General features: G+C 35.4%; 5 protein-coding genes across 7 annotated transcripts; 3 read left to right on the top strand and 2 right to left on the bottom strand.

The window, feature by feature from the left end:
- Positions 1 to 2,390: 2,390 nt before the first annotated feature.
- Positions 2,391 to 4,655, top strand: LOC105166671 (transcription factor MYB17). Its single transcript, XM_011086111.3, has 4 exons — positions 2,391 to 2,651; positions 2,830 to 3,035; positions 3,504 to 3,633; positions 3,890 to 4,655. Exons 2-4 carry the CDS (start codon positions 2,855 to 2,857, stop codon positions 4,485 to 4,487), a joined length of 909 nt encoding a protein of 302 aa, XP_011084413.1. The 5' UTR covers positions 2,391 to 2,651; positions 2,830 to 2,854; the 3' UTR covers positions 4,488 to 4,655.
- A 242-nt stretch (positions 4,656 to 4,897) lies between these two features.
- LOC105166669 (remorin) lies at positions 4,898 to 7,070 on the bottom strand. The gene is made up of 5 exons (XM_011086110.3): positions 6,715 to 7,070; positions 6,056 to 6,106; positions 5,875 to 5,962; positions 5,433 to 5,514; positions 4,898 to 5,337 (listed from the first exon to the last, which is right to left on the bottom strand). Exons 1-5 carry the CDS (start codon positions 6,875 to 6,877, stop codon positions 5,143 to 5,145), a joined length of 579 nt encoding a protein of 192 aa, XP_011084412.1. The 5' UTR covers positions 6,878 to 7,070; the 3' UTR covers positions 4,898 to 5,142.
- A 4,214-nt stretch (positions 7,071 to 11,284) lies between these two features.
- On the bottom strand, positions 11,285 to 13,293 carry LOC105166672 (putative 4-hydroxy-4-methyl-2-oxoglutarate aldolase 2). Of its 2 annotated transcripts, XM_088882360.1 has the most exons (3): positions 13,092 to 13,293; positions 12,819 to 12,966; positions 11,285 to 12,030 (listed from the first exon to the last, which is right to left on the bottom strand). In XM_088882360.1, exon 3 carries the CDS (start codon positions 12,014 to 12,016, stop codon positions 11,516 to 11,518), a length of 501 nt encoding a protein of 166 aa, XP_088738486.1. In that variant the 5' UTR covers positions 12,017 to 12,030; positions 12,819 to 12,966; positions 13,092 to 13,293; the 3' UTR covers positions 11,285 to 11,515. The 2 variants fall into 2 exon arrangements, with proteins under 2 accessions (XP_088738486.1, XP_011084414.1); XM_011086112.3 differs by lacking the exon at positions 12,819 to 12,966 and having other exon boundaries at positions 13,092 to 13,292.
- A 1,052-nt stretch (positions 13,294 to 14,345) lies between these two features.
- On the top strand, positions 14,346 to 17,182 carry LOC105166673 (low-temperature-induced 65 kDa protein). The gene is made up of 5 exons (XM_011086113.2): positions 14,346 to 14,550; positions 14,638 to 14,868; positions 15,281 to 15,664; positions 15,807 to 16,625; positions 16,790 to 17,182. Exons 1-5 carry the CDS (start codon positions 14,496 to 14,498, stop codon positions 16,870 to 16,872), a joined length of 1,572 nt encoding a protein of 523 aa, XP_011084415.1. The 5' UTR covers positions 14,346 to 14,495; the 3' UTR covers positions 16,873 to 17,182.
- A 2,539-nt stretch (positions 17,183 to 19,721) lies between these two features.
- Positions 19,722 to 23,303, top strand: LOC105166675 (uncharacterized). 2 transcript variants are annotated; one of them, XM_011086115.3, is made up of 7 exons: positions 20,181 to 20,203; positions 20,855 to 20,959; positions 21,109 to 21,707; positions 21,991 to 22,183; positions 22,335 to 22,399; positions 22,476 to 22,686; positions 22,796 to 23,303. In XM_011086115.3, exons 3-7 carry the CDS (start codon positions 21,112 to 21,114, stop codon positions 23,156 to 23,158), a joined length of 1,428 nt encoding a protein of 475 aa, XP_011084417.1. In that variant the 5' UTR covers positions 20,181 to 20,203; positions 20,855 to 20,959; positions 21,109 to 21,111; the 3' UTR covers positions 23,159 to 23,303. The 2 variants fall into 2 exon arrangements, with proteins under 2 accessions (XP_011084416.1, XP_011084417.1); XM_011086114.3 differs by lacking the exon at positions 20,855 to 20,959 and having other exon boundaries at positions 19,722 to 20,203.
- Positions 23,304 to 23,329: the final 26 nt, after the last annotated feature.

The raw sequence follows: 23,329 nt of genomic DNA, 5'->3' as shown, positions 1-23,329 counted from the left end.
AACTAATAACTTCTTAATAATAATAATAATATGAAATTTAGAAAAGTATATATTATGCATCGTAATTTGTTCCACAAAAATAAAAATAGTAAAATAGTTGAAAAAAGCATTAATTAATATGCTTGTATGTTGTATGAGTGATATAATTAAATAAATATATTTTTCATATTACTTTGTATACATGTATAGTTTTTAGAATTAAGGGATAATTGCACTGTCCTCTCCTAAGATTTGGTGTAATTATACGGAGACCTCTTGTAGTTTAAAAAATTTCATCTTACTGCTTCTATCAAACACATAGTTCCTCCCAAATTAAAATTAATTGAATTTTCTAATATTAGCAAAAACTTAAATGAAAATCCATATTTACCCCCCCCCCCCTCCCCAATCCGCCCTCCCAATTGACTTATTATTAACTCATTGCAAGTCAAACTCTTTTTTGATCATATAAGGATGAAAATATACCTGTTGATATGCATTAGTATATGAATATTTATAAGGGGTGAATATATACCTCTTCATATGGACTAGCATATGAAGATTTATAAGGGTAGTTAGGTCAGAAAAGATTTGCTTGACTTGCAATAAATTAGTAATAAGTTAAGGGTACATATGGATTATCATTCTTTTTTTTTTTTATTAATATCATCAAATCGAGTGAATTTTAACTTACGAAATGATCTATTTATCGAGTAAAAACAAACCTCAAAGAAAAATAGTGTAATTATCCCTAAAATTAACATCATAATAATTGAGTTAAAGTAACTAATATTCTTCTCACTTTTTTTCAGTCTCTTTTATTTCTTTATAAATATGTTTTGCTTTCCCTTCCTTTTCCTTTTTATGTACTTTTCTTTTTCTACCCTCATACTCCCTTTATTTTTTCTGATTCCCCCACACTTTCTTCTCTCCTTTTATTTATTTTTTCAGCTTAACTTTAAATTACTATTATTCCTTCAATATTGTAATAATATTTGTGAGACCTTTAAATAATAATAATAATATACCAATCATATCTTAATTTTCCTGTTATGATGAATAAGGACCATTAGCTCAGCAATTCTCATCAGATGTGATGTGATTTGCTATTCGATTCGTACCTTGTCACGTGATAGTCTGTTTTGGTTTCATATAAATCTCATAATTTTATTCTGAAAATATGTCCCCATAGAGAGGAGTTAAGAATTTTTAAATTTATAAGTCACTCAAACTTTTTACTTATCTACGTTAGAGTGTGATCGGAACAATTCTCCATCAATATGTAATCTCCAATTCCAGTCATGACTACTGTATAAAGCACATGTTCGTAATTGTATTTTTACTTAATTAAAACAAAACAGATCAAAATTAATATTAACAGTCAAACTCGTGATCTACAAGCCCCTTTTTTTTTTTGGGTTAAATAAATTTAATCCCATGAGTTATTTTATCAAAAATATAGTCTGTTATATTTAAATTTAAATAAATGAAAATATTGTTATGATGATGTAGAAGGAAGGTGAGTGATGAGCAGGCATGCTGCGCATTACACACAACAAAACTATAACGAAAATCGTCGCTGCTTCTTGAAATTAAATATTTGAGCGTGTCTATAAAAATATTTGGTTTTCAGACAAATTAAAGTCAAAAAATTACTATTTTACAAGATAAGGTTTTTTTTTTTTTTTAAATTGCGTAGAATCTAAGAATATCAAATTTATGAATTAATAATAAAATGTATATTACGCTGATATGACGTGATTTTGATGTGTAAAAAAAATATTGTGAAAAAATGGAAAATGGTTGAAGTTGAAGCGTTTAGAAAAATAATTTAATATTTATAATTTTTCCAATAAGCTATATATGAAAATTGATAAGGAGTTTCTTGTAGCTTTTAACTTAAATTAGTTTCACCTAACTTATTTAAAAGCAGAAGCTGGAAAATGAAATGATCTTTTCAATTTATCTTTGATAATAAATTATATTAAATGCTTATCTTAAATAGTTGCGACCACCCTTAAAGCACCCTATAGAGTGTGTTTTATGAGTATGAAACATAATTACTGATCGACTATCAGAAAAATTATGGGAAATTTTAAATTGTGTTGCAACGATCGTGTAATTCATTTAATATAGACACATTATACGTGTATAAAAATAACATCATGTATTTTATTTAATTTATATTTATATATATATATACATACAATAAAAACTGCAACCTGCAGACTTGAAATGAAAAATCCAATCAGAGAGGAAAGAAAAGAGAGATCATCACCAAACTCGTGTAATACGATTTTAGAACAGTTGAAATTCCAAAGTATTTGAAAGATAATATAATTTGAAGGTAGACCCCAAAATAAAGAAATTTGGTAGTTTCCATATGTCCAAACACGTGTAACATAAAATATAAAAGCTGATGGGGGCTGCATGAAGAACGAGGAAGATCATCCTATTTAATTTAATTATTGGTGTTTTCTTTTTTCTTTCTATTATACTTTTTTGTTAAATATATTCATCAAAATTAATATATTGGTAGTAAGGCAGAAAGAATTCACAATCTTTGGTCATCTTGCTGAGAAGTTGATGAAAATCAGCTAAAACTGAAGATCAACACCTCTTTGATCCACACACTTATTCTGTATTTCTCAATCTTGATCATATATCTTCTGGTAAGGGCCCTTTCTCTCTCTAGAATTTTCTGTCGTCTATATATGTATATGTACATGTACCTATGCATGTAGTTTTCACAGAGGGAGAGAGAGGGAGAGAGAGACACCTATTCTTTAAGATTTTTGGTAAAAAGACAGCTGGTTTGGTTTTATTTACTGTGTTTTTGTTTTTGGGCAGTGAGGTTTGTGGGTTGTGGTTGAAAATGGGGAAAAAGAGAGATGAGATGAAGGAGGAGAAGAAGAAGAAGAAGAAGGGGAAAAAGGCATGTTGTGAAAGAGAGGGATTGAGGAAAGGGGCTTGGAGTGCTGAGGAGGATAAGATTCTTGTTGACTTCATCACTCAAAATGGGCAAACCACTTGGAGAAATCTCCCTCGACTTGCTGGTTTCATTACTTCTCTCTTGTTACACTTTTTTGCATTTTAATGCATGATATGAAGCTTTTATACTTGACGTGGCGCGTGTTGATTCAAACTTATAATATGTTGCTCAATCCCTCAAAGAAAGGGCTTGGGAAGGCTATAGGGTAATCATGTTGCATTATAAACTCTCCCAAATTATGTGTTTAAGAAGACCACATGTCATTGTTTATATACAAGGGGCCTCCCAAGGGCCTTCCGTCTAAAAGTTTGCTGAAAACTGTGGCTGCTGAAAATGAGAAGGTATCATGACAGATGATACAGACATGCATGTCTGAGAAATTGAGTTGTTCTTTCCTCTTCATGCCGAGAGTTTTGGATGATCATATATCCAATTAGGACAACATCAGTCGCCGAGGAAATTAAGATTATCGTTCCCAAATTTCTGTCTTTTAGGAACCTAAGAGGGACGTCCTGGTTGTGTGACGTTACAGGTCTCCTCCGGTGTGGAAAGAGCTGTCGGCTTCGCTGGACTAACTATCTTCGACCAGACATCAAACGTGGTCCCTTTAGTCCCGATGAAGAGAATACCATTATCCATCTGCACAGCACTCTTGGTAACAAGTAATTAATCTCTTCTGTCATGTTCCCTTATTACGTAATCTTGTACGAACAATTATAAGGAAATTTTGTGGTGAGAGATTCCTTGTATCATCTTGAAGAACGTACCGGTTATAACAATGTTTTTACTTTACTTTCTTGCATGGGGAATGGTATGTACTATGTAGCTGATGATATAACGTTGTCGCTGTCTTGTCTTTGTTCTTTCTTTAAAGGGCCTTAATATTCCTGTTATCGATCACTGATCACTGCTTTCCAGATGGGCTGCAATAGCCTCCAATTTACCTGGAAGAACAGATAATGATATCAAGAACTTCTGGAACTCACATTTGAGGAAGAGATTCAGTGGTGAAGTCCTCGACCAGACGTCGTCTCTGTCTAAGTCAGTTGATACGAAACATGAATCTCCTCAAACTCGCCTATTGGTTCAGTCTGAGAATGTTAGAGTAGAGACTGCTGAGTCCCATCTGTCTAGTAAATCTGAAGATGACTACCTCCTATGCCTGTGGAATTCTAAGGTTGGAGATTCATTCCCAAGTGATAGGGAAGGAGCTGGAGCTCAAAGTCCAGCATCACAGACATCATCATATATAAGAACAATTGAATCAGGCTCCAGAGCCAGAAACCTCAGTGAACCCTGCAAGAAAACCAGCTTCCCCGGGGAAACAGATCAGAAAGTGAAACTTTTGAACTGCAAGAAGGAAGCTGAAGAGTTTGGGAGTAATTCTGATGACTCAAAATCAGATGATTCGTCAGACACAATGCTCAAGATACTATTAGATTTCCCTATGGGCAGCAACGAAATGGAATTCTTACAAGATCCCTTTGATGATGTCTCTACAGGCACCCTTCATTAGTTGCAGACTTGCAGTTATTTACTAGTGCCTGCATGGTTGATAAAGTTAGTTTCCAGCGAATAGCTGCCCTGTTTCAATTCTTGTTCTTAGTTTGGGAGGTAGGAAATCCAAACTACTGTCTTGAAAAGAAGTATTTTCATCAAGAATTCAAGCTTTTTGAAACCTTAACATTAGAACACTAAATTTTCTTTGTTGGGATGCTTCATCACTAGCCTTGTCTTACTTTTCATACAAATCCATGATATATGTTCTCTTTAGTTGTAAAAAATGTGTGGTCTCAGTGCTGTCCCTACTTTGCTATATCCAAAACACCAGAATTGACAGGTTATGTCTGCTATTACAATTGACAACTGCTAAATGCATTTCCACAAGTTGGGATCAAAACTAATGTAATGAGATAGAAACCTCTGTAACACACAAGTTATCAACATTCTTGCAACTTCCAAACATGATCTTTTGGTTTTCATAAATACAGTAAATACTGTCTACCAGAATGTATCTATGAACAAATACAATCACTATGCACACATGCTAATGAAACAACAAATATCAATTCTACACAAAATCACCACACAGTACATCTGAACCATAAATCCAAGTGAAAAAATGTATAAATGCAACTTCAGTTTCAAACCAGGCCAGATAATTCTCAACTTCAGAAACAGCCAAGTAGCTTCTTCGGACCAGTTCCAGTTGCACGATACTTTGCTGCCATCTCCTCGGCCTTGAGAAGATCTTCCCCGCGTTTGGCTTCAATCATCGCTCGTTTTTCTTCTGCTGCCTTGTGGACGAGAGCGACCTTGTTTTTCATTTTCTCTATATATTCTGCTTTCTTTTTCTCCAATTGCTCCTGCAGAACAAGATGGCAACAAAGTTTACAAGATGTTTTAAGATCTTTCATATGCAAAGCTCATTGAAATGATAGAAATCGTGGGACTTTGTTACCTCAATTTTCTTAAGCTCAGCCTCTAAACTTGCCTTCTTGCTGTTCTCCCAAGCTGCAATAGCAGATATCTTCTTCTGAGCCCTGTAAATATATAGTAACAATGAGAAACAACAATCCTGGATTCGTACTTGGCATTACTGAAAGAAGCAGGACGACACAGACGAGGCTAATTCAGTAATTTTATTGGAATACTTAACATAGGATTATATGGATGCAAAAGAATTGTTTCTCTTTACTAAAAGTTGAGAATTTTCATCTTTACCCTTTGCAACACTTTTTGTTCTTTTTCTTCATACATTGGTGCAGAACATAATTACTAACATTTGCTGAGAATTTCATTTTCATAAGTAAAACAGATTAACACCCAAAAAAAGAAAAAAGAAAAAAAACCGTGGAGTAATAGATATATGATAAACAGGGCATTTTCAAGAAAATACATACTTATTTTCAGCTTTTGACTTCTCACTTTCTTCCCATGCTTTAATCAAAGACAACCTCTTCTCTGTTGCTACCCGTGCAAGCACAGCATCTGAGAAAACATTGAAGGACTTGAGCATATATATATTTCATCCACTCCATCAAAATGAAATAAACCATGTAGATTCACTATAGTTGTGATTACCTCTGTCTATAGAGCCCTCAGGTTTCTTCTCCTCAGCAGCTGCTTCTGGTTCTTCAGCAATGAACACAAAAAGCTTTAAAAGTTAGGAAAAGCTGCTTTTTGCTTAATTAATTGCCACCCAACTTAAGACTAGACATGAGACGTCCACCAGGTAATTTCTTGAGTGTCTCCTTTCACATAAAACTTAGAAACAGCAGCTAGAAGCAAAACACAAATTAAGAAAAAATAGTTTTTCAGGAGAAAAAATGAAACAAACAATTAACTCCTAAATTTTGTGTATTCAAATCTAAAAGAGGGAAAAACTGTTCTGTCCAGGCTAAGAAACAGCAAATAGATTATACTGCAAACTCTGATGAATTCATCCACCCCATGAAAAAAGCTGCAGATTTTTCAAGTCCTGATTACCACTCAGAGTTTGCAAGACAATTACCATTAAACAGACGCTCCAAACAACTTAAGTAAGATAAGCTGCAGCAAAAACACTAAAATATCAAATTCAATAAACAATTTTCCGGACAGAAAGAAACACACCCTTTTTTCGTTAAATAGACTGTGGAAATACTGATTTTTCACTAAAGAAAAACTATTCTTCCAGGGTGAAAAAGAAGAAGTATATCTCCTTATACAAGCAGTAGGGAGGGATTGTTAGAGTAAATTACTTTCAACCACGACAAGAGCTTTGCTTTCATCAGCTTTCTCTTCAGCTGGAGGTGGGACAACGATTTTCTCCTCAGACACGTCTTTCGGAGCTTCGGCGGGCTCCGGCGCAGGAGGGTCGGAACAGGGCTCCGGCTCAACCTTCTTGGCTTCATCCTCCGCCATCACTTGGGAAAACTTAGCTGTATTTGGTTCAATATTCGGCAGAAATTGCAGAAAGGGAATTTGAAGAAGGAAAGCAGGGAAATGAGTAGTAAAGAAGTATATAGAAGTATGTATGTATGTATGTATAATTGAAGAGAGAGAGAGAGAGAGAGAGAGAGGAGTTGGTTGAAGGAAGGTAATTGTCGCTTGGAATTGAACAGGGAAGAGATGGTGTATTATGATTGGTACAGATAATGTGCCTGCCGTCTTGTGAGTTGGCACCGCAAACCCCCCCCCCCCCCCCCTGTTTTTTATAATATACTCAAAAACCACGAATTATGACATTATTGTACAATGTTTTATTTTATTTTTTTTATGATGTCTATGGTCTATAATATCTTTAAATTGTTCTTTTGAAAAAAAATATGATTATGTTGGCTTATTAGTCTAAAGATAATTATACTTTTCTTTTTTGAGATTAATATAAATTTTATGTGATTTGATTTTGTACCCCATCCTATGTTCACTTTTTGTACACATCGATAATAAAAGAATTAGTACAATAACATTGACATAATAATTTTCAGTCCTATATGTATTTTACTAAAACACATATTGTCTTATAATATTATTAAAATTTACATTTTTGGGTCCTACTTTGCCGGCGAGTGGGATATGATAACAAAGAAAAAATGTGTGTTTTCTCGTGTTAATTACTAAACACTATAAAACCTTTTAATTCATGAGCTCTACACTGATTTATCATTTCAGCCCTAATTTCCGCAAACACCCAAATGATTACACAAACATAGAACAAAAACGCCAACAAAATTATAGAAATAAAATCATTGGCTATTCCCATACTTTCACATGAATGAAACCTTCTTCATAAGTTACCATTAACTCAACTGAGCAAACCATCTGCTTTTCAGACATTCTTTGTTACTTGCCGATTACACACTAGCTTTCTTTTTTGAGCAAAAATGACACCTTCAAGAAGGATTCAGTGTGTGGTGAAGTGAATTAGGCAAATTTTGTCTCGATTCATGAATGGGACGAGAATTGGTGGATTCGGGTGAAAAAATTAGGGTTTTAAAGTGGAAGGGGAAGTTGGAATATATACTGGTTTGAGAATGTGTGGGATTCTTGTGAAAAGATATATTTTTTATTCTATTTCCCACAGAATCATCATCTCCCGCGAGTGAGCAACACGTAATTTTTTTTTCAGTATCGTTCTTTTGCTCCGGTGAAAAGCAGGACTAAAAGTGTCAAGTTTTATAAATTTACAGGACTAAACGTGCTTTAATAAACTACATACAAAACTAAAATTATTCTATCAATAGTTACAGGATTAAATATGTCAAAAGAATCAAAATTACAAGACGGACGGGATGTATTTATTCAAAAAATAAAAAACAAAAAATACAACAACCTATAATTACATGATGAAAAGTGAAATTTTGCCATTCAAACAATATGATACGTCTTTATAAAGTACCAACAATGTCAAGGACAGATAAGTGTCTCAAATGTACAACTTGCTAAAGCAATGTATATGTCAAGGACAGATAATAAGTGTCTGAAAAGGACAACTTGCTAAAGCAATGTACAGAAAATGGCATCGTAGGGAAGCAAAGCCCATAATCTAATAAGTGGTCCTAATTCCGACACTTTTTAACTCGCCTAGTGCTTAGCATCCACACTCCGCGCTGCCCTTTTCTCTTATTCTATGAAACCTAAACTCTGCTGTTTTATTTAATAGAAACTCTATAACATTATTTAAATAAATAATAATTTATGTGTATTTATATCTAAAATACAAAAGCAGAAGCACCAGTACGGGACAATTCTATTCTTAACCAATCAAATTCTTGTCTCTTGCTTACATATTACCATAATCTATACGATGATATATAATACTGTATTTTCTACATATTAATTGTGATTATACAAAACTCATAGTAACAATCATCACAAAAAATACCCAAACGGCCAAGGAATGTGAGCTGTGGTGCCGTCGCCAGCCTCATACCAAATGTAATCCACTTGTCTATTTTTCATTATTATAATTTAGAAAAGGAAATCATGATGATTTCCACTTCAACGATGAGTTGGAAATGTGTGCTCATGCTTCTTACACAATCTTGTTACCTGTTTTTTTTTTTACTTGAATTCTACTTACATCACAAATATGAAAATAAGGTTTTTAAATGGAATAAATACGCCAACATTTCTTTGCTACGAAGATCTACAAGCGCGTAAAATTGTTGCACTCACATTAAGAAGCTCTTGATTATAGTCTTTTAATACTTAAGTCAGATAATCATTAAGAAATTTTAAGGTAGCCAAAATCGTACCAATACATTTTCCTAATTATACGGCATATTAGGATTTTAATCAGATCGGGATTTGATGGAAACAATTCAAAATAAGTGGCACTGGTCCAGAATTGTTCGTAACTTAAAATTAAATTGGGGTACAAATTTTGATACGATCTTTAAGAGATTATTTCCACGTTTTATAGATTTTGCCTTGCAAATGGATGAACATTAGAGGTGTTGGAGGTGGCCTCTGTATAAAACCTCCAATGCCCTCATCAAAAACCAAGATAGCAAAGGTACTCATAGACTAAGACTCTCGTACTTTGATAACGGACTTGTTAAGGATGTATATATAATAGTTGAAGACGAATAAGAGGAATTTACAAGTTTAATGTAGTACCTCATTTGTTGGGGATGATCATTGTGATATTTCCAAGGATGTTATTGTAATTCCGCTCGTCTTTTTCTTGGATTCATCTTTTCAAAAATTTCTCTTTTTTAATGAGATCACATCAATAAAATTCAAAACTGAAATAGTATAAATTACAGGATATTTTCATTTTTCTTAATCCGCATCTAAAATACAATAAAATAAAAATCCAATAGATGCAACGTGGACCAATCTTGATGGGCCAGATTTCAGTAAATATTAGACGTTGGATGTGACAGCTCAAAGATTCTGCGGCTACGAATACCGTATTGGGTGGGCAAGGCTGGTGGCAGTGGGGCCCCACGAGTTGGAATTTTCATATGGCCAAGACCGCTTTGCCCTTAGATCAGGATAGACATAGACTCATCCCAACCCTACATTAATTACTCGGCCATAAATAAGTTTATTAACTATTTAATATAATAAAAAAATTATAATATGTTTTAAAATATTTATAAATATTTAAAAATTGAGCTCGTAAGATTTATATATAAGACGATATAAGTTTATTAAAACTAAAAAAAGGAAAAAAATCTGACTTACGTTTATAATTTTAACAAGTTGAACCAATCGAACATATGCAGTTAATTTGTTACAAAATTCACTAATTGTTCATAAAATAATTTAATTAACAAATCAAACTAGGAATCATAATGAATCAATAGTCGACCCTCAAAGGAATAAATAATTTTCACAAATTTAAGAAAAACAAAAATTATTTAAATGGTCCTCTGACAAGGACAATGTATGGTGTATTTAGTTGGCAAATGGCACTAGCTTAAAATTGAAGTCATTAAGTAGACATTAATTGCTTAAACACATCTCATTTCCCTTGTTAAGCAACCCCTTAATAGTTGTTATTACATGATGATGATGATAGCCTGGAAAACTGAAAAAAGTGTGTTTGTATAGGTCCTCATAAAGGCAAGCAATAAAGAATTGTAAAATAATTTTGTCTATGTCTTTATGGGTCATCATCAAATGGACTACTTCATCATATGGTTATGCTTTCTTCATGTATCTTGAAATACTTTTAACTTTTTGGGTTTTTCTTTTCTTTTTTGTTGTTTTTCCCAGCTGTACAATTAAGTCAAACTTTTGGGTAATTGCCTAATTGGGGTTGATTTAATTTGTATTATATTCTCAATTCTTGTAGAAATTTGCCCTAAATTTATCTGATTTTGACTCATCTAATACAGTAATAAAAATCTCCAAAATTCAATTTCAATTTCGTTGGAACTGGTCTTTGGGTCTTTAAAACAACCACAAAACCCTAAGAAACTGATAACTGTCGTCAGCACTCCAGCAGAATACCACATGCCAGCATCGTTCTCAATGTGGGCACAATATTGTGTCTTCGTCCAATTTGTATATGCAATTCATATTTGGAGACCCCAAAGAAGAAATTAAAGGACCACCTTTGTCTCTTAGGTAACTCCAGCATATGAACAAACATCAACAAAAGAACATCATAATACAACGGATTAGAGGGGAAGTCATAGTACTGGAGTAGCTACTAATTACCGGGACCTGTTTCCTTAAGTGTCAAGAAACACAATTCCTGTACGATATTGTGATACTAATGTCGCTGCCAAACACAGATTGAACAATAGAGATGCGACCATGCTTACAAACACTTTCGGTGGAGGTCTGTAGAAACTACAGAGCAGACACGGATGTCTTCAACTTGTTACATGTTTATCTCTCAGCATATATAAAGAACCTTCGTGGTTACTGTCCATAATAGAACAGAATAGGGTCTTGTCTTAAGTTCCATATGGACTGAAAGTGGTAAAATACAGAAATGGCAGCAAACATAGCACATCGGTTCAACCTACACCCAGTAGCAGATAAAAGCAGCCTAGTTGCGAGTATTTTAATTCTGTGAATACATCAAAAATTATATTTTCAGACGGACAGCTCTGTCTTGGAAACCAGAATACCATCTGTATCTGCATAAAGCCATTCTCCATCGCATATTCTGGTCCCAGCAATAGTTATTGGTACGTGTTTTTCTCCGATCCCCTTCTTGTTCGCTTTGACTGGGTGTGAAGCCAGAGCTCTCACACCAATGTCACAACCATTGATTTCATCCACATCCCTTACACAGCCATTAACTATAATACCAGCCCACCCATTGTTCTGAGCTTGAACAACTGGGTTGCCTCCCAATATTGCACATCTTAAACTACCACCCCCATCAACAACCAGAACTCTTCCATTGCCCTTCTCTTCAAGAAATTCACGTATCAAAACATTATCTTCAAACACTTTAAGAGTAACGACGGGGCCAGAGAAGACTTGGCGCCTGCCGTATATCTGGAAAATTGGCTGAAGTGCTCGGAGCTCACCACTCACGATAAGCTGTGGATTAGCATCACAAACTTCAGCAGTCGTTACCAAGGCCATTCTGGATCAACCTCCTTCAGATAAATAAGCATTATCATAAGTACCAATTTATAGGAATATGGGCCATTGTGTTTATTTTACTGATGAGAACTTCCCCCGAAAGAACAAAGTAATGACTTACTCTCTATTCATCTATAGTCATATGACAAATCTCCTACCCGAAGAGCTATATACAGTAATTTAAACAGAAACACATATAGGAAGGAATGAAATACCATACAGAGGTAATGTTTTCGTGCTGCATCATGTCAAACAAGTTCAATAAAACTAGTAATCCGTGAAACATGAGGTGCCACTGACTCCCAATCAAAATTCTGTATACCATGCCAGGTTATACTAAAAGTACATCTTGGAAAATGCTAACTCTATATAATCTGGTTAAGGAATGCCATGAAAATTAAGATAACTTTTCCTCTATGCAGAGTAGTCAGCCATAAGAGTGAATCGTTCTTTGAACTTGATCAGTGTTAATGCAGCATCAGTTCAGTAGTTAAAGAATGATTTTCTTCTTACAAGCAAAGGATTACAACAACAGTGATCTAAGAGAATTTCCCCAGAATCTTTAATTCACATAACGCAACATCGGCCAAGTAAGAGGACTTGATGGAATGAATAAGAAAAAGGGTAACTAGGACCATGGATGGGTGCCAACTAGGACCACTTAAGCTAAAATACCAAGAAAATCGACAGAACATCTAACACAGAGAAAATTAAGAAGAAGGAGGCCACCCACCAAAAGCCCATGCCCATAAAAACACAGAAAACAATTCTCAGACATGGATCTACCATTGCCTAAATTTACCTGCAGGTTTTTCACAAATTTCTTTACTCGTTCACAAAACTCATGCTTCAGATGTCTACATATACAATCAGCTAGAAAACTACATTATGCGTCTGGAAATAATGAGATTACACATCGTTTTGCTTTCTCTTTTGCCGCGTGTGTCCATCTTCCACAATCAAAATCATGTATTCCACAGAAATATTATATCAAAATTTGACAGAATCTCAAATGAAAACCTAGTAATTAATAAAAGAAAAATGATGAATTAAATAGAGAGATCGGAGATCGTACAATTCGCAGGCGGATGAGCTGATGCGGGATATCCCCTTCAAATTATTGAATCAAATAACCAAATTCAATGGAAAAATATTGAGAAAAAATGAAGTGAACTCAGAAATTTTGATGCGAGGGCTAATCGAGTCAATTTTCGGAAAACAAGGTCTGCTACTGATTGTGGAAGCGAGAGTGAATGGTGATGGTGATTTGAGCAGTGCGACTGTCAGTCTTATTTAATTATTTTTCTTTCTAAAAGTAGAACCCGCACCCCCAACTTACTTCAAATACTGAAAACACCCCTCAACTTACTGAAAATACTGAAAGCACCTCTCAACTTACTGAAAATACTGAAAACACCCCTAATTTTTCATGTTGTGCTTGCATTTTTACTCGTGAGTTTCGACCTTTTTTTTCTTATCTTAATTATTTTTAGTTTATAACTAATTTAACATTTAGGTGTTCATTTTCATCTGAAAAAAATTATCATATTCTCTATTTTTATATATATCTTTTTTAATAGTTACATAGGTACTTGCTTTTATAATAATAAAATCAAATAGTCAATTCTTCATGCCAAGTTGATAATATATATCCCATGTAGCTACAATTATTGGATCTCGACTCACAAACAATTTGTTAAATTGTGCGAATTACAACCAGATTTTATGTGGTTTGATATAATTATGTATATTTTTATTATTAAAAAATTATAAATATTTGATGAAATTATATGTGATTGATGTTAGGAATTATCAAATTTGCATTTATTGTAACTTTTTTTTTTAAAAACAAAATTTGATCGAGGTGGATGAAAAATTCTAAAAATGCTAAAGAAAATTATTCAATTAATTCTAAAAAAATTCAGAATCAATTTTTTTAAAAATAAGTAAAATTATAATTTATAGCGTATAATTAATCCTAAAAAAATTGAAAATCAATTTTTTTAAAGTAAGTAAAATTATAATTTATAGCACAGTAGAACTTTTTTAATCAGTTTATTATAAAAATTTAATAAAAATTAACTAATTGAGCTAATTAATATGTAGTTATTAAAATTAAAAGTATTATTTTTGAAATAATAATAATAAAATAAATTAAGAGGAAGTACTTGTAATTTAATCCATTAATAATGTGTATTGACATTGTAAGTGCAAGGGTGGCTCTGATTCTTGCATCCATGAAAGGTAGAAACGTGGCGTTGTAGAGAATACGTGTGTCGCTCAGGAATGGCCATATCTCCATGCACCACCAAACTCCTCCCTCCACCGACTTCTTCAATTTTTGCTATACAAAACCCACAACCCCCACTGCTCTTCTCATCATCTCTTCTTGATTGTCTTCACTATATTAATAATAATGTAAAGTTCCTCTCAGCAACTTATATAATTGTGATCATCTTGGGAAGAATCATATATCGTCATGGAAGCACAACAACACCGCCCTTCACATGCCCATCCTCCTCCTCCTCCACAGAGTATTGCTAGCTGCTTATTATACATTCTTCATTTCTATCCCTTAATTAATTCCATCTGATTCTCACTGTTAATGTTTTTGGTGAAAGTGGTGGAGGGTGATCCAGGAGGGCAGCAGCACCATCATCATGAGAAGAAATCCGTGCTCAAGAAAGTTAAGGATAAGGCCAAGAAAATCAAGGATACCCTCAAGAAGCACGGCCACGGCCACGGCCACGGCCAAGTTGATCATCAGGGCGGGGTTAATCGTGAACAAGGGTATCATGAGGAAGATAAGCAACAAGTAATGGTGGATGATCCAGAAGTCCATGGTGCACCAAGTTTGTTCTTTTCCTCCTTTTTTCACTCTTTTATACATTCGATTTAGTTAAATGATCATTTGAATCAATGGAATAAAGATGTAATTAGTTTAATAATGACGTGCAACTGGGAAAAAGAAGTGATATCATGTTGTCTACTGGTTTCTTTTTTCTAATAATTTGAAACAAATTATCAATAAATTTGGAGTATTTACCTAAGTAAGTTTTATGTGAAGCATCCAATTACTGTTCTAAAAATTCTTACCAAACTCATGTTTGGTTGAGCCAAATGATGTGATTGGTCGCTTCCCTCTCTTGAATTTTATGCTTGGAACTGTAATTGCACCTAATTGATTTAGGTTTAGTCAAATCCAATTCGGGTTATAATTTTCCCTAAAGTTGTCTGATTTTCCTAGTCTTACCTCTGTCGCAGTGTATGAATCTAGTGCTATCAGGAGCAGAGATATACCAAAGGAAGCCAGCATCGATCTACAAAAGCCAACAGATACGCCGACTGATAGATTTGATCACAATGTAAGGGACGAAGGAATAACTAGGCCTTCTGCTCCTGGCCAAATAGGGTCTGAATATGGCCGGCAGGCAGCCATGGAGGCCCATGCGCCTGAAAACAAGAGTACCCCCCTCCCGACTATCCGGGAAGCAGTGGACACAAAGAAGCCGGGTGCCAATGAATCAAAGGTTAAAATTGGGCAGACAATGGGCTTAGAAGAGGATCCCCATTCCACTAAGACGACTCGTGCAGCTGAAATTCCACCCTCGAATTATCAGTCCAAAGTCACTGATCCTACAGGAGCTGGTAATCTATCTTGAATTCATGTGTGTTTGTGGAGATACAATTATCCCTGCCTGCTTTAATTATGATCATTTGGTTTCTGACTGTAATCCTGATGTTATGGTGCTAGTTAGTGGAATTTGATAAAACATTTTACTGTGTTAAGGCGGCAAAGAAGCAGATGTTGCTCGTCAGTTCAACAATCTGAATGTTCATGATGCATCGGCTGTTTCAAAACCTGTGGCTGGACAGGCAGGTAGCGGTGGTCCGCTCACTCCACCACCACCGAAACCGACTCTAAACCAATTCGATCGAGATCGAGAACTGAAGGGAAAAACTCAAGATCCTGCCATGTCTGAAGACTTGCCCCAGGAAACTTTTACTGGGAAAATATCGTCGACCGGTGCTGTTATTGCTGATAAGGCTGTGTCCGCCAAGAATGCGGTTGCGTCGAAGCTAGGATATGACGGTACTAGTGGCCAAGAAGGGCAGGAATATTCTTCTGGAAAACCTGCATCAGAACTAGTTACGGATTACGCGCACAAAGTAGTAGAGACACTAGCTCCAGTCTACGAGAAAGTCGCGGGCGCCGGCACTGTAGTGATGTCCAAAGTCCACGGCAGCACTGGGGAAGACAAACACAAAGAAGGGGCTGATAAAGGGGTGGCCACGACGGACTACTTGGCTGAGAAATTGAGGCCTGGAGACGAAGATAAGGCGTTGTCGGAGGTGATCACCGAAGCATTTCACAAGAAAAAAGACGCAGGGGAGAAGCATCCGGTTGGAAAGGTGACGGAGTCGGAAGAGGTGGCTGCACGATTAGGGACGGGTGCGGAAACTAAGAGGGAAGGTGACGACGCATTGGCTGCCGGGGCAGAGAGTTCCGGTCAAAGCGTGACAGATAGGGTGAAAGACGCAGTTGGGTCGTGGCTTGGGAAGAGTACTGGAATACAGACGGCTCAGGACTCGATTGCCGGATCATTTGGTGAGTTGATTTGCACTCTTGGCTTTCATGTTCTTTGCATCTGTGATTAATTTGCATTGCGAGTATAGCAATTCAGAAATTGTTCTTCAATGACAACATCTAGACAAGAGAAGTAGTATTCTTGTATGGTTGCAAATGATAACTCGATTTCTGTTACGTTGTAGTGAGCGATGCAGGCTCAGGTGGAAGGGGAGTTGGAGGAGGCGAGGAAGCTACTAGCGGCCAGCAGAGGAATGTGGGAAGTTGATTGAGCACATACATGTGGAGGCTAAGGTAGAACAAGAAGTTTGGACATAGTTTATAATTTGAATGAGTGGGGTTGGTTTAATTTGGGAGGAGTGAGTTTGATTTCATGTGTGTTTGTTTAATGGTGGATGAAGAGATGTTAGTGAGTGAGACTTTGTTCATAACTAATGATACTTTGGTCGACTGAATATGGGTTTGATATAAGTGAACAAGTGGTGGACTGACAGCTTAGGGGAATGCTTGGGAGGATATGGGCGTCATGTGGATGTAATAAAGATGAACCTTAGCAATGAAAGAGTTTACAATATTAATCCCATTTGCCCCTCAATCCGATGTGGGCGAAATTGAGAAACAAAGAAAATGAGATGGTTGTCTTTGAACAAGAATATTTAAGGAAGGAGAGAGAGAGTTGTATGTAGGCAACAGGCATACCTTGCCAAAGTCTTGACATGAACGTACAAATTGTTGTTTTGAATGTACAAAGTCTTATTATTATTCAAACATTTGAAAATTTCGACAAATCAAATAGATAAAACAAATGAAAATTTAACAACATAACAATTACAAATAAGATTATTTGATTCCCAATATTTAAGTCAAATATTTCTTCTAATCACTAAACTGAATTACTATTAATTTGCTAAAGTATCCAAATAAATTACATTTTCATTGTTGGAACAAAAAAAAAGATGTTGCTATTTCTCCATTAATTTTCTGCTTTTTGGTGGACCTCTTACTAGGATTTGCAGCGGATGAAATTTTGGGGCCGAAAAGTCCCAACTCGTTACAATATCATAAGTACCTCATGACTATGATATATTACCTTCAGAAATTTGTGAGTGAAATAAGATGAATGGAGCAAAATAATAAATGAATGAATTGTATTTTATATTGAATTATAATATAAAATTAATATATTCTTAATAATAATACGTATAAATAAATATATTTTTGTTTTGATTATTATTTTTGAAAACAAAACCACAAACAAACGGGGCGGCGGCCGATGCAATAACTATTTTAGTGAATAATTTGTGAATTAAATGTTGCATTGGTTGGGCCCTGCGGGTAGCCCGCCAACCCAAGGTGGAGGTTCCAGAGGTAGCCCCTCAAATACAGAATACTTTACAACGGTAAGTAATTGGTTATGTCGTGCGATCTATGATAATCCTATGACTATAAGAAATATAATTTCGTCATGGTTAATTATTATCTATACTAATATAAAGAAAAAAGTCCCTCCACATTTAAAAATGGTAGTTAATGATACCACCGCATCAATTTTTTGTTGAATCAGAAATACCATTCATGACAAAATAACAAACTTATTTAACTTTTCAAAATTTAGACTAACTGATAAATGATTATTTGTTTTTTTCTTTATTTTGTTTAATATAATGTGTTGGTTTATATATTTTACTCTTATTTATAATATATTTTAAAGCGTGAAAAATTATTTATTATATGTACGTAGGAACAACATACAGTAACGACTAGTTGATAATAATAAATAGTCGTAACAAATAATTATTGACCACGCAATGGTATTTGGTTGTGATTTTGCAATAGTGGCAAATATTTGCAAAGACTAAAAATCATGTCAAAATATTTTTACAATGATTTTTATGTAAAATAATTTTTTCACAGTAAAAAAGCTAATTTTTTGCATCGAGAGTTTATTAACAATGATTAATAATACCATGATTTTTAGTTATAACCATTAATATTATAGCCAATATTATTTGTGTGTGTGTGTGACCAAATTCAAATTAATTGTACTAAGAGTACATTATATTTATCATTATAAACCCCCAAAATCCCGTGTTCCCATGTGGTGACGATTCAAATTAAATTCCAGATTCACGCCTTTGCTTTGAACTTGATGTTCATCATCCCAAGGGAACTTTTCCGAGTTTAAGAAAAGGCGTCTCCTTCATAACACGCTTTCCTAATGATATACGGGGAAAAACAATTCTTAAACATACTCCTATTTTTATTAAAAAAGAAAAATCCAGATCACTTTTGGTCATTTTGGTAATTTTGTATAATCAGCTTTCCATTATTTGTATAATCACATGGCTTTTACATCGTTGCGGACCCACCAAGAAGCTGCTAATTACACTATTGCCCCGAAATTTTGGATAATTATAATACATTACCGATGCATTATATAGTCTGGATCTTTTATTATTAATTAATATTTTAAATCATGGTACATTTTATGTATATACTTTTTTTAGAATATATATATAAATGTATGAATTAAATGAGTTTGAGACTTTTTTTACATTTATAAATAGAAGATGATATTATTAATGTAGATAGCTGCCAACTTTCATTATGTTATGATACATAAATTTGACTCCATGATAACCCGTATATTGTATTTATGACGTCAGTTCAAATATAGCTGATTATTATGAGATTATTCTTGAATATTAATATTTTATGTTGCATGCAAGAAATCATCTCAAATAATAATACTTAGCTAATTAAGATAAATATTAAGATAGATTACGATAAATTCTTTTGAAATTTATTATAATTATAAAATTGAAAATATTTATAATAAATATTTCTTGTGACAACTCATTGTAAAGAGTATTTACTCGATGTCCATTGACTGTAAAAAGATGTTTATAATGAGAAGATTATATAAATATATTAAATTTAGGGGGCTGGTTATAATTTATTTAAAAATTTAAAATAAATAATCTCCCCATAATCCAGGATCAAAAAATCATATATGAATTGCTTAATTATTAGAACAAAATAAATTTTAGTTTCCATATTAAAATAGTCACACACACTGTATCTGAGACATCATACATAATGACAGCACCTCTACTTTTAGCCCATTTTCAAGACACCCCACCCCCTCCCACCTTCTTCACCACCCTCTCGTTCTCCCATCTTTTTCTTGCAAAATCCAAGTAAAAGAGTAAAAACCCCTTCTGAAAAATCACTTGTTTCTAAATTTTTAGTTTTTTATTTTTTGGGAATCTATTTGTAGTTATTTAGCTCAATAAATGCAAAAAGTAGTGTTTCAGACAAGCTGGTTCTTTTGTTGTTGATGATTCCAGAGGGAGGGTCACTACAACTCTTCATTTACCTCATTCATTAATTTCTCTAACTTTTTTTCCTCAGCTTAACTATTAATTGTTTCCAGAAAATCATTTGTTCTTCATCTGGGATTTTCCTCCCGGAGACCCTTTACCGGCATGGAGGCGATCCGGCGGCAGCTTGCGAGATCTTCGCTGGTGGCGCTCTTCTTCGCCGTCCTCACCGTCGGCGCGTTCATTTGCACGCGCTACCTCGACTCCTCCTCTGCAGTAAGTTTCCTGCTCTGCTTTAATCCTCGCCGACACTGCTGCTCATTCCCGTTATGATATTTCTCAGCTTTCTTTTTTGTTTGTTTGTTTGTTTAAATTATTCATTTGAATCGTTTGTTTGTTAGTACATTGAATTCTGATTTTGTGTTTTCAATGAAGTTGTTTGGAAGTGGTGGCCAACTTGTTTGACTAGGAATATGTATATATTGTTTGTAGTACTTGTTTCACAAAGTTAGGTGCCGTTGCTGTGGTCCTAAAACTATGCTGCTACATGTGCTTGTCACCTTGATTTTTGGGTGATCCAAGATTGTATACTACTCTTTTGAAATCTTGAACTATGTTAGGACACTCGAGCATCATAATGTAGGAGGAAATCAAAATTGTACATCGATGTCTCGAGAGTTCATCGAGGATGAAAAAGTCAATTCCCCCTCCACCTCTATCCAGAGACAGTGTTGGGCCAGCTTGCATCAGGAACAACGAAAAATCTCCTTGTTTAATATTTTATTCTGTGTTGCGGGTCTTCCAATCTCATTTCCGAGTATTAACTTCGCGTATTTTCCGCCTCGTGGAGGAAAGATGTTACAAAGTAGTTAAGTAATATTATTGTGGGATATGTGGGTATATATACTAATTATGGTCTATTATTAGGATTCCAAAGTTGAGCGCGCTTGAACCTGAGTAGTATTAGGATGGGTGACCTCTTGGAGATGGTAGAAATGAACTGGAAGTGGAAGGAATTTCCTTGTCAAATATGTATGTAACATTATATTCATTGTTTTCCGCATTCTCGAATTACTTATCAGTTTACATTTTAGCTAGTGATTTGTGCATCCAATAAGCACCGTACCCCAAAAAGCCGAGGTGGCCGGCTGATGTTTGTTTGGTGTTTTCTCCTCTTGCAGTTGATGGACAGAAGTTCCTCACAGAATCCAATACTAACCACTAAAACGGTTCATGATTTCCCTTCCGAAACTCCTCAAAACCACCAGAACACTCCTAAGACCATAGATATCCCACTCAACTGTTCCCTCGGCAACATGTCTCGGACCTGCCCTGCCAATTACTACCCATCTAAGATCTTTGTTGAAGATCAAAGCCTTTTGTCAGCGCCGCCTCCGTCTTGTCCCGATTACTTCCGTTGGATTTATGATGATTTATGGCCGTGGAGGGAGACAGGCATTACTAGAGAAATGGTTATGAGTGCCAGTCGAACGGCTAATTTCCGGTTGGTGATATTGGATGGGAAAGCTTACGTGCAAACGTACAGAAAATCGTTTCAGAGTCGGGACACATTTACGCTATGGGGGATCCTGCAGTTGCTGAGGAGGTACCCCGGCAAAGTGCCTGATTTGGACTTAATGTTCGATTGTGTTGATTGGCCGGTCATCAAAAAAGAAACTTTTAAAGGTCCCAAGTACCCCGCACCACCACCGTTGTTCCGATACTGTGGGGACGATTCCTCATATGATATCGTCTTTCCAGATTGGTCGTTCTGGGGCTGGTACGTAGATAATTAGTAAAATTTCGGTACTGGTTATATAATCGAGATAATTATATTGACACCCCTTACATTTAGACATTAGAAATCTGCCCGTTTTGAAAAATTATGCTGCATTCTCTGCATTCATTGTTTTACATCGTAAAATTTCACTTTGAAGACTGGTAAAGATCAGAAACATGACTGCAGAGAGTGCTGTGTAATCTTTCAAACTGAGAGCTTTTTCTTTTTTCTTTCCCCCTTAAATATATAATATACCTAAACATTGACAGTGATAATTAATTAGGCCAGAGATTAACATAAAACCATGGGAGGCATTGTCTGAGGACCTAAAGGAAGGTAATAAGAGGATTGGATGGACGGACAGGGAGCAGCATGCTTATTGGAAAGGCAATCCAACAGTTGCGGCCACCAGGATGGACTTGCTCAAGTGCAATGTTACGGATAAGCAGGATTGGGGCGCTCGCGTCTTTGCTCAGGTAACAACTATGAATTCTACTGAGGGTTTTCAAGAACTTGTCGAGAATATGAGTCGTGAACTTGAATATTTTGAATCTGTCAACATGACCGATGAGTTATGACTGCACCAAAAGCAGAGTGCTGAAAGTGAAACTTGATGAAAAATTGCAGGACTGGCTGAAAGAACAAAAAGAGGGTTATAAGCAATCAGATTTAGCGAGCCAATGCGCTCACAGGTGGGATGGCCTCTTCGCTATAAACACTATGAGATTTTCCGTAGTTAAAGATCTCATTCTTGTGCAATCTTGGCAGATACAAAATCTACATTGAAGGATCTGCGTGGTCAGTGAGTGAGAAATACATTCTAGCTTGCGATTCCGTCACACTACTCGTAAAGCCTTATTACTACGACTTCTTCACGAGAAGTTTGATGCCTTTGCAACATTACTGGCCAATTAAGGATGATGACAAGTGCAGATCCATTAAACACGCAGTCGACTGGGGAAATAGCCATCAACAAGAGGTAATCTCTCTCTCTCTCTTGTCCCCCCATTCTCCCAACACACACACACACACACACTCCTAACAAGCTAATGAATCTTACTTGTGTTCTTTATTCGGTCTGTTAACAGGCTCAGGCCATCGGCAAGAGAGCAAGCAATTTCATTCTAGACGAGCTGAAGATGGACTACGTTTACGACTACATGTTCCATCTCTTGAGCGAGTATGCCAAGCTCTTAAAATACAAGCCCACCGTGCCTAAGAGAGCTGTCGAACTCTGTTCGGAGGCAATGGCCTGCCCTTCGCAAGGATTCGAGAAGAAATTCATGACGGATTCTCTAGTTAAAGGTCCGAGTGTTTCGAACCCATGCACGATGCCTCCACCGTACGATCCCGCATCTCTTCATTCTGTTATTGAAAGAAAAGATAGTGGCATAAAGCAAGTAGAGACGTGGGAAAAAGAATACTGGCAGAATCAGAACAAGCAGATGTAGGAAAAAGAATACTGGCAGAATCAGAACAAGCACAGATGTAGGAACCTTACAACATCTTTTCCTTCTTTGTTTCCTGCAGTTACATACAAATGAATGTATAAATTTGTCTCTTCTTATACTATGTTTATCCAAATTAAATGATGCATCCCATGACCTAATAAAACCCAAGAA

This window comes from Sesamum indicum, linkage group LG7 (genome assembly GCF_026168435.1).
Source record: "Sesamum indicum cultivar Baizhima isolate 11 linkage group LG7, ASM2616843v1, whole genome shotgun sequence".
In the NCBI taxonomy this organism is placed as follows: Eukaryota; Viridiplantae; Streptophyta; class Magnoliopsida; order Lamiales; family Pedaliaceae; genus Sesamum; species Sesamum indicum.
This window is presented reverse-complemented; position numbering and strand designations above follow the sequence as displayed.